We start from the raw sequence: 20,922 nt of genomic DNA, 5'->3' as shown, positions 1-20,922 counted from the left end.
GCCACTTTTGAGGTTTAATGCGTGCAAAGAAGGTGGTGTTGGCTTCCTCGATGAACTAATGAAGCAGATGCAGATACAGTGAGTGAGTCTGCACCACGAGAGTCTACTCACTAACAAAGAATGCTGCGTGGGAGAGGACCTGTCCCACGGGTGGTCACAAAAATTATGGCTCCCTCCAAACCAAAACTGCCTATAGATTCAGCAAACCATGATCTTTGCAAATGGCCTTAGCCATGAATACATCACATAGAGGCCAGTGTGGTTGAGATGTTCGAGTCCCATGGAAACCACCCCTAGAGTGAGCAGCTCGTGTAGCTAGAACAAGAAAATGTGCAAGAATGGGGGAATTTTATTGGTACCACTTTTGAGTTATAAAATAACTATCATGTTTTAGAACTTGCGAGTTCTGTTGAATGATTTTTTATTTTGAATGTAATTTGATTTTTCAGGAGAAAATGTAAGTGTGAGGCTCAGATATTATAGAGAATTGTAGAAAGACAACAAAGACTTTTTTTAGGGCAGGAATTTTTGAAGTCATAGATTGTCATTCCCTTCCCTTTGCCCTCATTACTGGGAAATAAAGCCTTCTCTCTCACAATATTATCACATTTTGTAATAAATAGCACCATATTAAATCTATGCAACATTTAACATACCTCATGAAATAGTTAATGCTGCATTTTAATGTAATTTGTTATATGTTTTAATACATTTTCTATATTCTTAAGTCAAATACATTTGCTATCTTGGAGTGCCTTGCAGAGTTGTAGGGGTCAGAACTAATTTTATATAAAGGTACCTCATACAGTCTACTTGCAAATAGTGGTTGTTAACTTAGGGACTTTATTAGAAGGTTCTAAATTGACATACAAATTTCCCAGTAGGTTAAACTTTACAGAATTGTGAAGATCAAATAACATGATCTATATAAAAGCAGGCATAGAGCATTATAAAAAATGCAGTAGATATTACTTGCATGATCTTCAAAAGCAGTGATTTGCTTAGAATTCACCAGAGGTGGAAGAGGGACCGAAGGACTTGGAACTGGCTGTGGCCAGAAGGAGGCAGACACTGGGCTCACCGAAGTGACTGAAAGGGAAACATTTGGCAGTGTCTTTTCCGCGTCCCTGCTGACATTGCCTTGAACTGCTTGTCAGAATCTTGTATTGTTCTTCACATCTCTTACATCTGTGGTTCATCTACCGAGTTGGATTGGGAAATCAGTGAGGGGGGCGCCTGGGTGGCTCAGTCGGTTAAGCGTCCGACTCTCGGTTTCCACTCAGGTCATGATCTCAGGGTTGTGGGATCAAACGCCGAGTCGTCAGGCTCCCCGCTCAGCGTGGAGTCGGCTTCTCTCTGTCCCTCTGCCCCTCCCCCTTCTTGCGCTCCCTCTCTCTCTAAAAAGTAAATAAATAAAACCTTAAAACAGAAAGGAAAAGAAAATCAGTAAAGGCAGCGGCAAGTCCTACTCTTCTCAGATGCAGGCACTGATAGTTTTAACCTCTAGATTTCGCCTTCCACGGCCCTGAGCCAGTCGATTCGTGTGCATCAGATCACCTGGAAAACCTGGGAGAATGCACATTGCTGAGTCCCTCTCCCAGAACTTTCTGACTCAGTACATCTGAGTTAGTCCCAAGAATTTGAATTTCTGCCAGGGATTTTTTTAACAAATTCTCAGGCGACACTGGGGGCTGTTGGTCCAGGAAACACACTTTGAAAACTACTGCTCTTGATCATAAAATGCGGGAATGTTCTTGAAAAACATGATCTCAGTTGTGACAGGTGGGAGTTACAATAAGAACTGCCCATAATTAACTAGGTGGGTGGCGGGGAGGAACCTTTCACAATGTGTAGGTAATATAGCAAATCGCCATGATGTACACCTGAAAATATCTTACAGTCTTAATATGTCAGTTATACCTCAATGAAGGTGAAATTTAAAAAATAATAACTAGAAAATTGGAGCAAACTTTACATGTGAAAACCACATGATGGAAATCTGTCCACAGAATACAAGTTAATGTTATAGCCAATATGCCATATATTTTCACATGAGAACTAGAATAATGTTGCTCTGGTACTTATAATTAAATATTTACAGAGATAATAAAATTGAATCAAATAGTGAAAAAAAAAATTGCCCCATCGTATATATTTCTGTTTCTCGTTACAGAAAGCCTATCAATGGCTATTAAGCTCATCTCCCCCCACCAGTGTTATGATGGCATTACTCATATTTTGATTAAGAGTGAGATCTCTTAACTACCCAACCGATGAAAATTAAAATTGTGATTCCCAGCTAGCACGAGCACGTTTGTATGTATGCAGCTAATGTTAATGACTTTATATGTTTGCAAGCTGCTTAATTTGGTGCTTCAATTTCCCATATCCACTTACTCCCTTGTATTCATGTTAGTTTTTCACGCAAGATTAAGCTGAATTATTCAGTCTTATAATATGTACAGGTTTTTGCTGTAAAAATATTTTTTTTGCATGGATGAGCAAAAATAGTTCCACACCTTGTGGAGAAGAAAGTAGTGAAGCTGGGTTGGTTGTAGCTTTATACCCATTGAGCAAAGTCTTCGTTGTCTTTACACTGTTATTTCTTCTGTTTTCATTTAATGTTATTTTGCTGGCATTCAAATGGGTGTGAGAAAGAAGGGTTGCATGTACTTCGAAGTGTACCCACAAGCAGGTCTTGGGAAACAGATGGCAAGACAGATAATTCAGGATAGAATTTCCTATCCTGTGAGGAGCTAATAGTTTTGCGATTAGGAAGTTATGGGCCAAACTTCTGGGTCCAAAGCCCTGACCTTCTGCCTCAACTGAATTGACCTTCCAAGGAAAGGGAGAAATAGGAAGATGTGTGTCTTTCACGTGAAGAATGAAGGAAAAAGGAAAAGTGGGCATTTTCAGGGTGCTTGTCGTTCACGTGGTGACAGTTTTTTTTTTTTTTTGACACTTGTCTTCGCACTGAAAATAAATGGGGATAGCATAAAACTCGAAAGGGAAGGACATGACTGAATTAGCTTGGATATTATTTGCCGTGTTTTACTGTTAACGGTAATAAGAAAGCATCATGCAGGCACTGACCAAAGAGGGCATTGTGGAAGTGACTCGTTCCCGGTGACCGAAGGCTGGCTTCTGTCGTGGCTTCCATACTGTCGGAGAGTGGCCTGGCCCTTACTGGCTGGCACTGACACCTTAGAAGTTCCGGCTTCCTCCTCAGCATCGTCCCTCTGTTTTCCTCCAAGTGGGGAGGCTTTCCTGACACCGTTTCTGGTTTGTGGTTGCTGCCTGGGCCTCACCTCCTCCTCAGCTCCAGCCCTGGTCTCTCTCCGAGAATGTAGCTGCTCATGGCCGGTGTCTGCTCTGTCCAGCAGCGATGTGACCACCTACCCACACCCCCGGGAGGCTGTGGATTTATCCTCTGCACCGTATAGCCTTCCCCCGGGGCTTCCGTGAAGCATCCCGTTCCTCCCTTCTCGGAGGAGCTGCAGAAGGTGAACTGGGTGTTCGCTGCTCAGGGGATAAGGGGGAAATCTCTCCTCGGCATGCGCAGGGACTTGCTTCTCCAACTGGCCCCCAGGACTGCATGTCACCTTTTCTGAGAAATGAAAGCGGTAACGTGTCAGACGGCCCTGGAGACCTTGTGTGATTGGTAATGATGTAGGGCCCATAGTTCTGCAGCTCTGAGGCGGTTTGGGGTTATATCTGTGCGAACATGAGGATGGACAGTGTTTAGTATTCTCTTTTCTGAAGTCCTGTTAGGGGCCCTGTTTTATACAATACCTCTGACCACCTGTGTAGCTGGCGTGTGCTCACGTGGAACGTTGGTAGGTGGGAATGTGCCTTCTCCGACTCGAGTTCGTTTCTCTCTCCCTGAGGTCAGTGGCTGGGTTAAATGACACACTGAGCGCTTGCAGTAGTCCTTACTTAGCACATAGCAAGTGTTCAGCGTCTGTTAGTTATTGTTGTTGCCTTTATCCAAATACCAGGTAAATGTCCGCTACAGTTTTGTGGAGCAGAGAGGGAACAGGTGCCTGAAATCAGTCATCGCGCCCATGTGAGAAATGGGGACAGTACGGAAAAACCTGAACAAGTGCGGGATGGGATTTGATCAGTGTATTTAGTCATTTACATAACATTTTTAAGTCAAGGAAATGCCCTGTAGGTCTCTAAAGGAAAACAGATTGGAATCAGAAGCCCCTCACCTGGGTGGCAGTGCCCCTAGAATCACAATGTCAAACTGTGTCTTGATAAGAATTTTTTTTTTTTTAATTCAAAACCAGCATGTTTTCTGTCTGTTTTTGTTTTTTAGAGGTAGTGTGCAATGGCAGGAAGGACGTGGAGCTAGGTCTGAGCCCCGGTCCTGGCTCTCCTCTCTGGGGAGTTTATCTCTCCTCTTCCGTGAACCGGTGGTAAGAAGAGTGGCTCCCAAGGACTGATTTGGGAATTAAGGGGGACCGCACAGAAGAGTTGGGTACACTCCCTGCAGCTGGGGCTCCTTTCTCTTTTCCTTCCTCTTTGCTTCAACACTTAGAGAATCACCCCTGGACCCAGTCCATGTCTGTGACGAGCCTGGAACCCCTTCTCTGCATTCCTTTTAGTGCTGGGTGCTACCACTTGGAGTGTAGAAATCGCTGTCCTGAGATCAAGTGTTCCTTTCGAGAAAAATTCAAGTCAAGATGCGAACTCACAGCTCCGCTGTTCTCAGACCCATTTTCAGATCCGTGAATCAGACCTTGTGTTGCTGTTAAAATGAAGAGTGGACATACACACGGGCTGCTCAAACAGAGTGCCAAGGGGCTTGGGTGAAAAGAGTTTGACCAGCAGGGAATTGGTGAGGATGAGGTGCGTGGAGGACCAAAGTCGGACTGATGCCCCCCCCCCAGAAGAGCTTTACACCACCGCTGTGTCGACCCTGCCGAGGCATAGCCTGGGTCCCTCCTGACGCCATTTCGTAAATAGACTCTCCAGGCCATGCAGTTCATCTCAAAAGATGCTCTAAGGTGTCTAGAAGACCGTTCTTGGCTATTTGCTTACCTCAAATTTAGTTTCCATAATTCAAAAATATTTCCATAGTCCATAGATGGCTCCATATTTCCATAGATGGTTATTAGTAGTTGACTTGCAACAGATAATTTATTATACCACGGACCGCATATGGCCTGCCTGCCTGCCTCCTGGTTTTGCATGGCCTGAGAGTGAAGGATGTTTTTAAGATTTGTAAATGTAAAGTGTAAAAAAGACTGTTAGCTTTTAGGTGAGAACAGTTCAAAGAATTGAGGACATTGCCTCTTGCTAACAATGCCTTAAATATTTAGTATCTGGCTCTTTAACAGAACAGGTTTGCCGACTGCTGCTGATAGCTGGGATGTTAATCGATGACTGAGTGAAATCAAGGAAGCTTGTGGCTTCCATGTATTTGATCATATTTTGTTTTAAAAGTCTGCCAATATAGGGGTACCTGGGTGGCTCAATCAGCTGAGCATCTGATTCTTGATCTCGGCTCGGGTCATGATCTTGGGGTCGTGGGATCGAGCCCCATGTCAGGCTCAGTGCCAGGCAGGGATTTTGCTTGAGATTCTCTCCCCCTCCCCTGCCCCACCCCCTCCAAGAATAATAAATAAATCTTAAAAAAATAAAATAAAAGTCTGCCAATACGTCTAGGTTCTTTGATCACCATAGTATTTTAGATTTAGCAGATACTTTAGTAGTCTTCTAGCCCATGGGTTTGCAGAGAGTTTTATAAGGCCCAGTATTTCAAACAGGTCACAGAAGAGCTGTTCCCACTGAAGGGATCCAAACCATTTATGCTGCCTGTTGCCCAGCACTCCTGTCCTCCCTCACATAGTGTAGGGACACCCAAATGCAGTGACTTCCAAATGGAATTATTACTGTGAAAGTCTTCACATTTTAAGCAGTTATCTGCAGAGGCAGCCTCACGCCGTGGTGGGAGATGAGCCCTCACTGATGTGGCTACCCCTTAGGAAGAAGCTGCCAGAAGTCAGGCAGACTCAGTTCTGGTTATGATGAGCCCAGGGCTGACAGGGATAGCACAGAGAGCAGCCATGGCTTAATTCTACTAAGGTCTGTTTTTCCCAAAAAGAGAAGAGGCTTAAACCCTTGATATCAAGGATTATGTTTTCTGAGATTCAGACCTCTTGTGGACATTCACATTAATGCCCATGAGAAAAGCAAGATTGTAAAAGATTGAGCTTAGGGAGGATGCTAAAATATACTTTCCACCCAACAATAAGGGTGCTTGAAATTCATATAACTAAAGACTGAACCTTCCATTCCACAGGCAGAGAAAAGCTTTTAAGCTCCATAAGAAAGGTTGTAAATGGGCGTAATTCTTGGTAACATGTGAATGACTTCTCAAGAGTCTGTCTATCCTGAGAGTATACTAGGAGATAGCACTGGGTACCTGAAGGCAAAGCAAGAAAATCCTCCACTTTGTGGGCAAAGTATAGAAAAAAGAGGAAGGGGCTTCTCTGGAGTTAGAGCAAAGCCACCTGCATCATCTGTGCCATTTTGCCCAGAGCTAGTGGTCACTGCAGACTTGGGTTCTCCAAAAGGGCTGTTGTGACTCCATTTTACTGAGTGGGGAAAGAGAGAGGTCTCTTGGGAGAGCTCAGAGTTGATAAATCAGCAGTTGAGTTGGCTAGAAGAATATTGCATTAAAAATTGGATTGGCCGTATGTGTTCCATATCTGTTTCCAAGAAGTCTCCTCTGTGAAATGATTTCAGAAATCGCATGGAAGGGCGCCTGGTTGGCTCAGTGGGTAGAGCATGCAACTCTCCATCCCACAGTGGTGAGTTCAAGCCCCAGGTTGGGCAAGGAGCCTACTTTTAAAAGAAAAAGAAAAAGAAGGAAAAGAAATCGCATGGAAGTCAAGTAGGTGGGGTTGTCTTGGTAGCATCTGAAAGTGAGGAAACGTTCTTTGTGGTCAGGAAGGTACAGGTAGGAGCTAGCTAAGGAATGAACAATGGGGACCTAGAGAAGCCAGTATTTCTTACTAAAACTGGATTTTGTGGCCACATCAGACTTTATTCCAAAAGCGGAGTGGGGAACATTCCTGCAAGAGCTTCCAGGAAAGGTTGTCCATACCTGTGCCATCTTTCATCGTTCTTTCCACTCCCCTGCCCTGTTCAACATGGGGGATAACATAACACACGGGGGCAGTACTGGGTTTCTGACAGGGTACTCTTTGTTCATATGACTTCCTGACTTGCTTTGTACCTAACTCTCTGTGAGTGAGTAAGTGGGTTGGGAGGTGAAGGAAAGAAAGGTAAGGTATGAGATTGGAGGTTAGATAAGTCATGCATTGTCTGGAAAGACCCGAGAGGGGCTGCATGAAACGTTGGTCCCAGAGAAGTTGAGCGAGCCGCCAGATGATGCCATCTTACTCGTAACAGAATGTCTTTGTTCTGAAATGCGGATGTTTCAGGAGCTTTTGCTACCCGCCGTTAATTACACCTGGTATTTCAGAATGTCTGATGGTAACCTTTGGCATCTGTGTGGATGACATCAGCCATTATCTGCGAGTTGTATTCCAGTGTATTCCAGAAAGCCACGTAAGCATGTGTCCTCTTCCAAATACTAATAACTTCTTCCCTGGCTGTAAATCCAGCTGCATGATGTGGAAATGTAATTGGGCAGCCTACATAGAAGTTGGGAGCTCATGTGGGAATATCTATTTGTAAGAGAACCTGAATATTCATGTAACTGTCCAGACATCAATAAATTCTCATTTTACCTTATTTATTTCCGTTCCCCAGTGAACAGCAGTGCTCTTAAGCTCAAAGTTAATAGGCATGTTCTTCAGAGATGTACCCTCTCTTACCTTAATAGAATGTCTTTCTAACACGTTTGTTCATTGGTTGCCAGGTAGCTCTCCCATCAGGTGACATGAGTATGTTTTCTTTGTCTTAGTGCACAGGTGACAGTTACCATTGTTTGCCATCAATTAGCTTGGGGTAGCATGTCAAGGATGTACGGATGGTGTCATTTGATTCTGACAGCCGCCCGGGGCCGGTTGAGAAGGAATTGTTTCATTATCCTCTTATCAGTACTGCTGGATAATCCACACTGAAAAGAGGGAGTGGGGGGAAAAGGCAGAGAGAATAGAATTTTAGGGATTGGCAATATTAAAATTATTCATGCCTCCAGGAGGAGAGAAAGATTAGAGAGATGACTCTGGGAACCGTTCAGAAGCCCCCCTTTCCTAAAGTTGGCTGGAATGTGGAATGCTGCCCCTGGCCAGTGGGGGGCGTGGAGGGGGTGGGGGGGGCGGTTTGCCCACAGGAGCCTGGGAGGGGAAAGAAAGGGAGCTGAGCCCTTCTACTCACCCCCACCAGCAACCAGGCCAGGAGTCACTGTGGCATCTCTGCCCTTCTCCGGGGGATGGGGCCTTTTCCCTGCTGGAAACTTCTCCTTGGTTCGTGAATTTGGGTCATGGGAGCGTTTTCCACTGAACAATTTAATTGTTCTCCATGTGTGAAGCGCAAAGAACCACAGAAGGTATTGTGGCCCAGATTTTCACTGTTGGGGAGCAAACCTCCCGTCACCGCCACCCCCCTCCCCACGCAGTGTTCGCCTTGTCCTTCAGAATGACGGAAGGGAAGTGTTTTTTGAATTCTGAAAATTAACCACGGCTGCAGCTTTATGCTCTTGGAGAAACAAATAAAATGAAGTGCTGAAAATGTAAAAATACTTCAAGATAAACTAAGCTTCAAGAGGGACCATTGTGTTGACATTCTAGTAACAGCCCGTTTTCACTCCTTAACGAAGCGCAGTCGTGCATGAAAATGACTGTTGTTTTTTAAACTGAAATGGGTATGGGTTGTAACTCAGAGGTGTATATTACCCGTGTAAAATAAAGGACAACATTTTAACCCTGTGAGGATTCTCTCACAGACCCTCAACACTTTACAGCAACTTGTGTTAGAAAAACTGAACAAACAATGCTTATTATCGGAGGGCATGACGTATACACTCTTTTGCGTTTTAAAATGACCCCAGTCCACAGTTTATATGCATCTCTAGGTAAGAGGCCATACTTGGTTGGAGATCGACCATTTTGGAGCAACATATGCCTTCATTTTATATCCTGTTGATAAGAATAATTATAATAACATAAATAAGCAAAGAATAGTGACTGGTTTATCAGACACTAAAACGTGGTCCAGGCACTGTGCTAAGTGTTTTTATACATTATACGATCCTTCTCATCATACTGTGAGGTAGTCTCCTTATTTAAGATGAAGAAACTGAGCTTAGGTTAAGTGACTTGCCCACGACACGTTGCTGGGAATTGGTAAAGCTCAGATTCAAACCGACGTCCATCTGACTCCCGTTGTCCACGCTTCGTTCTCTGAATAACTCCCTTGATGACACTGTCTCTCTCGGGTGCCCAATTTGTAGTGAGGCCAAAGGAGTTAACATTCCCATTGTAGTTCCAACTGTTTCTTAACTCCTTCCCAGGTTCGTATTTCTCCTGGGGGACGTGCGGGGCAGGGCAGGGGAGGCAGACACAAGGCCGACCTCACCATTTCCATTCACGTGGAAATCTAATTCTTTTTAATATCTCTGTGGAAGCCAACGTAGCCTGGCTTCATTGCTTAGCCACGCCCTCGGTGCCCAGCCCCGGAAATACTGCCGGAGAGGTGAGTGGGGAGCCCCTACCTCTTCCTGTGCACCAGCTACCAAGCATTACCTGCCATTTCTCAGGGTCCCAGCATTACCCTAGCCCTCACCGTAAGTGAGTTCACAGTCCCTGGGAAAGACTTGCTCCCCGTCCTAGGAGAGCGGGCCCGCTACAATGGCCACGGCTTTTTAAGCAGTCATAAAGGACTCCAAATGCACGTTTACCATATACGCTCAGACACAACCGATCTGCACAGCGAATCTCTGCTTTGTGCATGATCGACAGAGGCGGTGGCCTTTCAGCCCACCACATCGTGGTCACTTGTGGTAACAGGTGCATGTATCTGATTGCTCACGAATAACCCCTCCCTGCCTTCCTTCTTTCCCACCTGTGGATCAATATGCCCCTGTAGATCAATATGCCCCTGACAAGCATCTGAAATCTTTATTTGGGAAAAAGCACATTTCTTCCCAGCTGTTTGTTTTCCAAACCAAATAATTTAGTTAACTTTTTGCCTGAGTTAATTTTCAGAGCTGGAAAATTTCTCTCAGCCGTGCTGAGGTCACTTCAGGGCTTTTAGGATGGGCAGAAACAGAAATGGGAATATATTTTTGGCATCCTAGCCAGCCTTTGGGTGGCTAAAGCTAGCCGTGTGCATTGTGTGTGTGAGGGAAAAGTGCCCCGTGACTCCAATCTTTGCAAATGGAGTGTGCAGTATCAACACTCTTAGGCCTGCTCTTGAATCTGCCCTGTGTCTGAGAGGCAACATAGTGTGGTGGTCAGGGGTGTGGGATCTGAAATCCATCTTCCTGGGTCTGGATTCCAGCTCCACGGCTTACCAGCCACAGGACCCTAATCAGGAACCCAGTGAGGCCTCAGGTTCCTCATCAGTAAACTGAGGAAAGGTTTGCAAAGTACTCAATACATGTTCCCCTGGTCCTGAGGTATAGGGCAGCACAAAGATGAAATGCAGCTGAGAGAAGGTCTAGCCCCGGCTGTTCCTAGTGCGATCCCCAGATCGGCAGCCTCAGCATCCCAGGGGACTTTGGGAAGTTTGATACGAGCTCAGAACCTCAGCCTGCCTCCAGGACCAGTGAATCAGAATCAGTATTTGTTCCTGGTGAATGGTTTGCTAGGGAAAACTTGAAAAGCAGGACTCTAACTGCCCATCCTGCTTTGAACAGGAATATGCCCTCCACTTGGCTCTTTTCATAAACCTCACCTGACGAGGGAGGTCCTCCCCCCGTCCTCTGAAATGATGAGAACATATTTGCCAAGCAGTGCCCAGGGTAGCCTTCTCTGGCCTTGGGAGAGGGCCTGAAACAGGTAGGCCTTCTTTCGGGAACACGCCTTGCCTGCCTCCATTCACACAGTGAATATCATGACAGCTAAAGTATCCCCAGGGGTGCCCTGTCTATACCCCTAGAAATATAGATTGATTGTTTTCATTTGGATAAAGAGAGAGAGCTGTTTATTAACCCAGATTAACCTGAGCTAGTTAAAGGCTCAAGCCTCGAATGTCCTGGTCCCAGTAGCTGGCAAGATGGCCTCTGGGGACCACGTAGATCAACACATGCCGCTTTGTTAAAACTATAAAGCCCAGCTGAGTAACTTGCACCTCCCTCTGCAAGAGATGGGTGGGGGACTGCAGTAAGCTATGCTCCAGAGAGAAAACCCAAAGTGTCAGGGAGGCCAGCTCCCGGCCCTCTGCTGAAGGCAGGGCTCACGAATCCATCTCAAGACCAGGCTTTTATTTCCTTGGGGAGTCCGCCATCTCTTAATCACAAAAGCAATAAGAATTTCCAATATGTTCCTCGGCCATGCCTAATCAGTTGTTCCAGCTGCCAGTCATCAGCGCCGGCTGGAGGTTCACCTAAAAGCTCTCTTCCAGCCTCGAAAGTGGCACAAACCCCCGAGGTGACACCAGACAATGAAGGCCACCCCCATGTGCACCAGTTGATTTGATCACAGCAGTTTTGTTAATATTGCTCTGATTCTAGAGGGATCAGTTCCTTTCCCTACACTTTGATTGACAGGCTTCGTTGTACGCCCCTTTGGTTGAGTGTGTGTGGAAGGAAATGTTTCCTTTTTTAAATGATCTTACCGTTGCTCTCTAACGTGGAGATTTTCTTCTGGAGGTTAAAAAATCACGGGGCAAAGCACGAGCATTTGTCTGGAGGCACGTGTTGTGTTGGGCACTCTGTGAGGTCAGCAGATGCTCAACTTCAAACATTGCGACCCGCACCTGCCTCCTACAGAGTAGGGGCTGGAAAATCGTGTTTGAATGAATGAATGATTGAATGGATATTCTTAGACTACACGAAGTTGGAATCCTGGATGTATGACTGATACAGCTGGAAATTCCTAGAAGTCAGTGTAGGTAGGAGAGGCATTTCCTGGGCCACAGGGGCAATCACTGAGAAATGTGGATCCCAGGTAGTGGCCAAGGGCATTCCTACCAAGCCCCGGTTCTCTCATCCCAGACTTTTGTCCATTACAGCAGAAGGGTATGTGACATGGGGTTGGATGAATGTTGGGACACCATGCTCTGTTTTTATTTCCTCGAAATCTCTGGTCATTGTAGTAGCTACAGGCAACATCCGCAAGCAGCAGTCTTGCCCAGGACTGCATGCAACCTGCTGAACAATCAGCTTCTGCTAGGGGACCTCACCAGGAGAGGTCTTGTCCCATACTTCTCATCCCATCTCTTAGGAAATAGAGGCAAGTCATGGGCTTTGCTTTGATTTCTTTCAACTGACATAAGAAACTATTCTGTATACTTTACAAATTCAGACTTTAAATTGAACCCTAACGCCCTCCCTTTCTTATTCTCAAGGGGTCCCCAGTCAGAGGGTCGCTGCTGGTTTCAATGCCATTCACCAGCTTTAGCAGTGGAAGAAAGGGCTGCTGATGTGTGTTTGACTGTTGGTCAGTCAACGCTTGACCTCAGCACAGCTGGAAGGCAGGTTCCGGAGACTTCTGCCCTGTATCATCCACCTCATATCCTCTCCACCACCTAGTCCTACAGGCAGCCATTGCTATGGCAACTCTTATATATGGCACCAAGTATAACTCAGAAGCACCTCCCCTCAACTGTACCACGAATATCTGGCTTTCTGCCCTCAGGCTTCTCTGATGCCCTGGTGCTGGGCATCTGCGAGAACTTTAGCCACTGTGCTACACGCGCCTACTTGTGTGGGAGAAGTAACACCCTAGGTAGGGCGATCTTTGACCAATAAGGAACAGGATTTGGTAGATAAAAGTTACTTTCTGTTCCTGTCCTACTCATTGGGCCCAAGATGGACTCCATTGACATTTAGATTGTGTCCGTCCTTGTTTACTCCAACAAACATGAATGATGCTGTCAGAGAGAGTAGGCACCAAGGGCGTCTTGTTCCCTAGTCTATCCCGGGACCTCGCCCAGTGTCTGCCACATAGTACGTGCTCCATAAATATTTGTGGAATAGTTGGCTGCTGAGAGAGGATTCGGAGGAACACAGGTGACTGAGGACAGAGCAAAAGTATTAAAGCAGAGGAAGGTAGGGGACATTACAATCGAAAGCACGGTAGCATCAGTTGCTGTGATATGGTTGAGGAGTGACCAGTTGTCTGACTTGGCCAGATCTGAGGGCACAGTGTGGGGCCACGGATAGAAGTGTGTTAGAGCACTTAGAACACCAGTTGATGATGTCTACTGGCAGGTCTCAGTATTGGGGTAGAATTAATGTCTAGAGACCTGTTCCCCTCACTAAATTGCACCGTCCTCAAGGGCAGGGACCCACATGCCACAGAGTGCCTGGCATGTAGTGGGCACTTAATAAATCCTGGGTTAAAAAAATAATGGTTGGAGGACAGATGGATGGATGGATGGATGGATGGATGGATGGAGGGATGGCAGATGGTTGGTCCTGGCTATTAGATGGGATGAAGGAGAGGCCCTTAACCAGGCCTTTCAGCCTTTCAGCCTGTCAGTGTGTGGCAGGCTGCAAACAATGCCAAATTTCTCAACCTGGTATTTCATTGCAGCTAATGCAAAAATGTAGCTGATACAGCTCATGGAGCCCTCTGGGAAGCACCACATTTTCTGTTGAACCACAGAGTAGAGCATAGAGTGAGCATACCAAGAGTCCCCATTGCCCACAGGGTTGGGAACAGCAGGGGCCGTGGTCCCTTGTGATGAACACATACACATACATGCAAAAATACCTCCAGGGGATAGCAAGTGAGGGGCGCATTCTGCAACTACAACGGAATAAATAAGAGAGCTCCCGTTTCTACAATAAGGCAGAAAAAAAAACTGAGCCGTGTTTCCACAGTGTCTCTGTGACCTCTTATTATTCCATTAGTTTTTGGAATAGTGTATAAAACACCAAGCTCCACGCTGACAAACACCAGCATTGAAGCTGTTGCTGCAGTCAATCCAAATAGCCTTCTCCCCTGGGTAAAATTATTATTTGGAATACAAGCAGAATTGTGGTTGCCTGAGTGTGCTGAGCATAAATGAGGGTAGTGATTCATAAGGTGACTCTAGCGAGTTTGCAAACGTGCAACTTTTCTGGAGGCTGACGCACAACCGAAGGCCCGCAGTGCCTTTTTGAGCAAGTAAGCACTTTCTAGTCTCACCACCTCTTCAGGTCTTGGAGGGCTGTGGAGGATGCAGGCTTCTGAGGACAGGAGTTAACCTGACACCGTGCTGACTTACCAGAAATAAACCCTTCACATCAGATCACACTCTTGTCAGTAGCTTTTGAGCGGGAAGATGGTAATTCAGCTTCCTCACATGTTCCTTTAAGTACTTGAACTCTTGTTCCATCGGATGAAGCTTTTGGGGGCTGGGTCATGTGGGGTATTCGTGCTCTCCGGGAGAGGTTGGAGAGAGTGGAACTGGTCTAAAAGTAGCGCTCCCTGAACTTTTAAACCCTCAAATCTCTTTGATTATGTGGCTTCTTCTTCTTAATCCTGAACCTGATTCCTTTTTTCTTTTTTTTTTAGATCCATTTATTCTTTGACATCAGTAGAGTAAGTTCAAAAAGAGCAGAGATGGGTATAAAGCTCTGCATCGCTTTGTACAGAGAAGGAAGTTGAAGGGAGTCAGCGTAATGATGCTGGTGTGATTGCAGCATAATGAGATGTGTGCTGAGTGGGTCCCAGACACTGAGAGCCTCTCTGATAGTGATAGACTCTGAAAGTGACAAGCCCCATCTCTTTTGTGACATCGTACCAATTAGCTCATCTAAATGGGCACATATTTAAGTTTGAGGTCACATACGGTTCTCAAAGGCTAGGCTGCCCCTGCGAATGAGGCTGTAACTCACTCTCTGTGTTGTAATAGACAACAGTGTGTGTGTTGGGGGCGGGATCCAGAGCTTTGTTTGAGGCCCCTTTTCAGGTTTTGTGGGGCTGGGCACGGACTCACCATTGATGGAGACTGAGTGTGTCCATGAATCACACCATCAGGGAAATGCCCGGGCTCAGTTAGACTCTGAGGTTAAGAGCGTGTCGGATCCTACACTGGTGCTAGGACAGGAGACGGTATTCTCATTGCCCTGGTTTAGCAGTGACAGAGAGAGCACTAGCCTGGCCCGCGGAGGCTCGCTGCAGCCAGGAGAAGGGGCAAACGGCCTGTGTTCGGCCCTTCGGGGTCAGCAGACCAAATATTTACTGTTACCTCTCGTCCCCCCGGGACTGAGCAGTGCAAACCCAGAGACCTTCGCCCAGACACAGGCGTGACACGATTGACGCAGTACAGGGTCCAGGCAGGGAGCGAGCCAACCCGCAAGCATCAGCGGGAGCGAGCAGCAGGAAAGGCACATGAGCCTGGGAACCTGTCCCCCTGAAAACGAAAGCTGTGTGTGTCCAGTGAGCGGAGCACTGCTCCCGCAAAGCCACCGGGAGAACCGCAGACGAGCCCCTCAAACACGCTTGCTGTCAGCCCCCTGTATGGAAAGCACGTGCGGTCTGACGCTTGTTCTTCCTTGATTCCAGCCTCCATCTTCGGCAACAGTCATTCAAGCCGAAGCGGAACAGCTGCTGGGCCCATGCCAGCCCCGCATGCCGTCGGCCACCCTTCCCCGGGCCAGAGTGTGCAGGGGAGCCCCCACAACCCTGCCTCCCAGTTACCTCCGCTCGCAGCTGTGGACGCGGGAGCCGAGAGGTAAGGCCACCTGTCTCTCTTCTACTGGGTGTCGCCGCTCAGCTTCCCGGCACAGAGAAGGGCCTGGATGGTTGCTGAATTTTACTAATAATCCATCGGTTGGGTCGAGTTCTCCAAAGGTGACATATTGAAAGTGCACACACAAAGCATGTGGATCAAATATCTCATTATCTGTCTTACTTTTCACGGGAGAAGCCGAGAACTGGCGGTTGCCAGTTGAAGGGGCTGGTTGCCATTCCCGTCTTCCCCACTTCCGCTCAGTTTGTTTTGGTGACTCGGCTCTAAGGCGATGTCCCCACAGGCGGAACAGCTTTCCAGAGGCAAGATGGCGCCTTCGGCACAGAGATCAGGATTAGCTTGGGAGTGTAGCATAAAAGGGCACAGGATTTTAGGTGGGTGACCAGCAAGGGGCTGGTCACTGAATACTCTGTGTTGATACCACCCTCATAAAGAGTTTTGGGGAGAAAAGTTTTAAATCTGGACATTTCCGTCTGTCTTTGGACTGCCCAACCTTCCAGTAATGTGGACAGCCTGTGGCCCCTCTTGTTCTCCCCACGTGTCAGCAGGCTTAAGCTGACCTATGTAGGGGTTACTCCCAGACACCTACAGGAAAAAAACGTTCTTGTGGGGACCCCTGTGCTATCCTAGAGTCCTGGGACATAAGAATGGCTCGAATGGGCAGCGGTAGCGAAGGATTTCAGTCTTGAATTGCAACCAGCGATCTGTGGTTTCATTGGTGTCGGCCTTATCTATAAGTTTTTAAATATGTGTTTTTAAGTTTGATAAACCGTATAGTTTTTTTTTTTTTTTTTTTTTTATGTCTCCTCTTCACTTACTAATACATCTGTTCATTTAATAAATCTGTTGAGTACTATGTGTCAGACACTGTTCCGGGTGCTGGAGATGCCAAGATTATTAAAACATGGTGCTTCCCTTAGGATTTAGTGGGTGAGGACAGACATACAAAGTATAGTAATGCTGTTTGGATAAATGATGTAATCTAGATGCCACAGGAGCCCAGAGAGGACGTCCCTAATTCTGCCTCAGGGAGGGAGGGGAAGAAAGGGTGATCTAGGCGTGGAAGGAAGATTAAGACTTCCCAGATGGATAAATGGGGAGCAGCACCCAAGGCAGCCAGAGGAACACATGCGAGACATGAGAGGGACAAAGACACACATGGAAGGAAGTCCCAGTAAGCTCAGGTGCCATCATCCAGAGTGGACAGGACTGATGAAGTCAGGTAAGAGGGGGTTGGCTTTATGTGGAACAATATATTTTATGCCAAGGGATTTACCTCTTACTGAAAGCAAAAAACCATTTGTGGCTCCATATATGGAACCATATAGCCCATTTATGAGGAGAGAGACACATCAGACTGTCATCATAGAGAAGGGACTCAGGTGACAAGATGGCAGTCATCACGGCTGGGAGCAGGGACAGGAGGTAGAGAAAACAAGAAAGAGGTTATTGTAGGAGTCCTTGTGAGTAGTATGAGGACCTGAACTAAGGTGAAGTGGGAAAGATGGAGACTTTATCCAAGGGCTGTTATTTAGAATTGCTAATTATTAATGTATTTATGGAGTAAAAGGGAAGGGCCAAATTCATTTGCAGTTTACACCTCTAGACACAGATGTTTTCGAAAAGTGTGTCAATTAACAGAAGCAAAGGGAGTGTTTAGTAGGAGGAAGAGTAGGAGAGAAAGAATGGTAGTAAATGGACTTCAGGGTTGGGGTTTTAGGCAGCTGTAAAACATCCATGTGCATGTGTCTAATAGTCAATCAGAAATATGGATCAGAAGATATTGGACTGCTCTTAACCATTCTGCCTATGTGGTCAAGTGCAAACAGCTCCTAGCCTCCTCCCCCAGGCTCCATTAGTAGGGCGGGGCAAGTGGTAACCATCTGTTAAGTTCACGGACACTGGGGGCGGACAGTCCTGCCAGTGATCTGATGTATTTCTAAAGGTTGAGATGAGCTTATTCATTTTAGCATTTTATTAACTTCCCAGTCAGGTTTTAAGTGATATTAGCCATGGGCTAATCAGCCTCTCATTTCCTTCTGCCTGGCTGAGAATCATACTCCACAAGATCAGGAAGCTAAGAAACCATCACTTGAGACCTCTTCTTCATCCCATCTTATTATTAATTCTCATTAGTACTCTGTTTACAGGAATACAAGAAAAAGCAATTCTGTGTGTCTTCTTTTTGCACACAGCCTTTAAAAGAATAAAGGTAGAAAAAGGTTTTAGCCATGACTGGCATTAACAACAACCACCCCAAACACCTGATGTTCGAAGCCCAGCTCCAGCGGTTGCTGGTTGTTTGAATGTGTTCCTTAGGTCCTCCTGCTACTTTGGTTTGTTTGTTTGTTTTTAACATTTTATCTTAGTTTATAATTTTAACTTTTTTTCAATTCCCTCTTTTGAAAGCTTGTAACATATAAAAAAAACTATAAGAATAGTACAGTGAACACTCATACCACCCCACATCCACACTCATCCACTGTTGATATTTTCCCTTCTCTTTCTTTCTCTTGGTCTCTTTCTTTGTTTGTTTGCTTGCCTGTTTTTTCTGAACCCTCTAAGAGATTGTTGTGAATATCATTGAGCTTTAACCCTAATTACTTTGGGAAAGATCTCCGAAGAAGGACATTCTCCTGCATAATCACAATGTAATTATCATGCTCCGGAAATTGAACATCAATAAAGCATTATCTAACATGCAGTCAATACTGAAATTTCCTCGATTGTATAAATAATGTTCTTTATATCTAGCTTTTTTTTCTTTTCTTTCCTTTCTTTTGATCCAGGATTTAATAAGATCACAGTTCTCATTTCTTGTTATCTTCCTGAATCTAATGAAGTTCCCCAGTTTTTAAAAAGTTATCATCATCATTGTCTTTCATGACATTGACAGTTTATGAAGACTCAGGACATTTATTTTGCAGAATGTTCCAGAGTTGGGACTTGCCTGCACTTTTCCTCTTCGACAGACACATCCCTTCTCATCAGGAGCCCCACATAGAGAATGTGGTGTTCCTTTACTCATTTAAGCCTCTGCTCACACCCAATGGGGAATTAAGATTAAAAGAACCGCAGCAGGTGAAGCACCTAGCATGTGGCATAGCGTGAAGGCAGGCAACCTTGGCGTGGCTGGGGGGTTGAGGTAGAGAAGCCAGAGGGTGTTGTTAAGTAATGACAGTGGTGGACAATGTAGGCCATCATGGAAGGTAAAGAGGGGAGGAAGGGGAGGAAGGTAACGGTACTTTATGTGGCTGGGTGATGAAGTGTACCTTCTCACACATGTGGCTCTGCTTTGTGCTGTGCTCTTCCCACCGGATATGTGGCCCATTCCTTTGCCAGCCCAACTGGACTGGGCAAGTCGATGGAAGGTTATCTCTTCCGATCAGGTTTGGGGAGGAGGGTGACATGAAACAGCCCTGAATTTTGCACTGTGTTTGCATTAGTGTGCAGCATAAAAACACTAAGAGGAAATGTGCTTACCTTCCGCTTTTGGTTTATATATCTTTGCCTCTGTTTGCCTGGGAAATCCCCCAGTAAAAACTCCAGCAGTTTTCTTAACGGAAATAGGTTTATCACACTTTGCGATTTTTAGTGGGAAACGCATTTTTTCCTGCTTTGCGGGCACTGATTCATCATTTACTTAGCTTTAGCTTGTTAATAAAATGGGCTGAGTCACTGTCAGAAGTCAGGAAAGGTCTACCACATCTATCCAGTTAGCATCAGGTTCTTTGATCCTTGCCATCATAAAATAAAGTAAATGCAACTTCTCTCAATTTGATGAGGCTCCATTTTTATTTTGAAACATTATCTGAATGACACATCGTTTGAGTGATTTACGTAGCACCACACCACATCACCTAATGTTGATTTAAGCTTATTATGGGAAGTGGTGTTTCACGATGTCATGTTGAATGAGCCAAGAGTACTTTACGACAGTGGCTTCCCATAAGAGGAACCCAGCGTCTTGGAAATGTCAGTTCATTAGGTTTCATAGTATGTCTGTTAGAGCAGAGAAAACAAACATATTGATGTGAATCCCTTTTTGAGGTGGAGAAATCTTACAATCCCAAGAAAAGTCCACTGGATCTGTGTTGCTCCCCTTGGCTGAGAGCATGTGAGCTGCCTCTCTCCATTCCACAGATGTCCACAGACATGGGGTGCTCTGTAGTATGACAGAGCTGAAGGAGACTTGAGCATTGACCACCTGGGGTGACTTGGGAAGGGCTTCGATGAGCCCCATCTCTGAGCCAGAGGAATGAAAATAGGTAACGGATGTGGCCTTCTCGAGGCGTACACAATCTAGGACAGGAATCAACAGCAGAGAATGTTAGGGACAATTGTTTTTGAGAAAGTAGTCAAACAAAATACCTTAACCAAAAAAGGAATGTCAGTTTCTTGAGTCTGTATCAAGTATTGGGAAGCCGTGCTGGTTTTTTTTTTTTTTTATCTATATCAGATGTGGCATTGCTAAGATTCTAGATATATACATATATGCACAGTCTTTCTGTGCCTTTGGGTAACCAAGGCTGGTCTTCACTGATACCATTTTTTAATTCAGCACTGGAAACATGTTGTAGATTTTCTGGATGCTAAGGGGTTAAGGATAGCAACTGTTTTCTATTTAACTTCTTTGCAATTCTGCACTGTTCTCCAACTCTTTGTCAAACCAGCCTCCTCACTGACTTTGTTTGTATCTGCATCTTATTTCAGGATCTTTTTCTTCCTAGAAAGACAATAAGGACCTTCCGTCATTGTCCTCTTCTTGACTAAACATTGCCCAGCCTGGAGCTTGGATTAGTTCTCAACCCAGAAAGCCCCCTTGCATCTTACAGCTCACAGAGACAAGTTCCCCTTGGTTCTTATCATCTGTTTTATTTATTTATCATTTCCCAGATATTGTCTTGCTAACTGAATTACTAGTTCTCTGAGGGCAGGAACCTAAAATTTCCTTATAACCTCCAGAATGCCTGTGTGGTGTTTCACAGTGCTGTGTGCTAGGGAGGGTTTGACAAGGGAGAAAGACCAGTGTGGGAATGCCTGGGAAACAGGAGGTCGTTGCCCGCCCCCACCGCGGGTGGGAGGTTCCTAGAA

General features: G+C 45.7%; 1 protein-coding gene across 7 annotated transcripts in view; it reads left to right on the top strand.

Moving 5' to 3' along the window:
- The window catches only part of GLIS3 (GLIS family zinc finger 3), a 454,886-nt gene that overhangs the window by 391,883 nt on the left and 42,081 nt on the right, over positions 1-20,922 (top strand). For all 7 annotated transcript variants that reach the window (XR_003523798.2, XM_027616355.2, XM_027616357.2 and 4 more), the window contains one exon: positions 15,642-15,810. Coding sequence is in view for 6 of the 7 variants with exons in the window: in XM_027616355.2 (XP_027472156.1) it covers positions 15,642-15,810 (169 nt within the window). In the remaining variant the exon portion in view is untranslated. The remainder of the gene's footprint in view (positions 1-15,641; positions 15,811-20,922) is intronic.

This window comes from Zalophus californianus, chromosome 13 (assembly GCF_009762305.2).
Source record: "Zalophus californianus isolate mZalCal1 chromosome 13, mZalCal1.pri.v2, whole genome shotgun sequence".
NCBI lineage: Eukaryota > Metazoa > Chordata > Mammalia > Carnivora > Otariidae > Zalophus > Zalophus californianus.
This window is presented reverse-complemented; position numbering and strand designations above follow the sequence as displayed.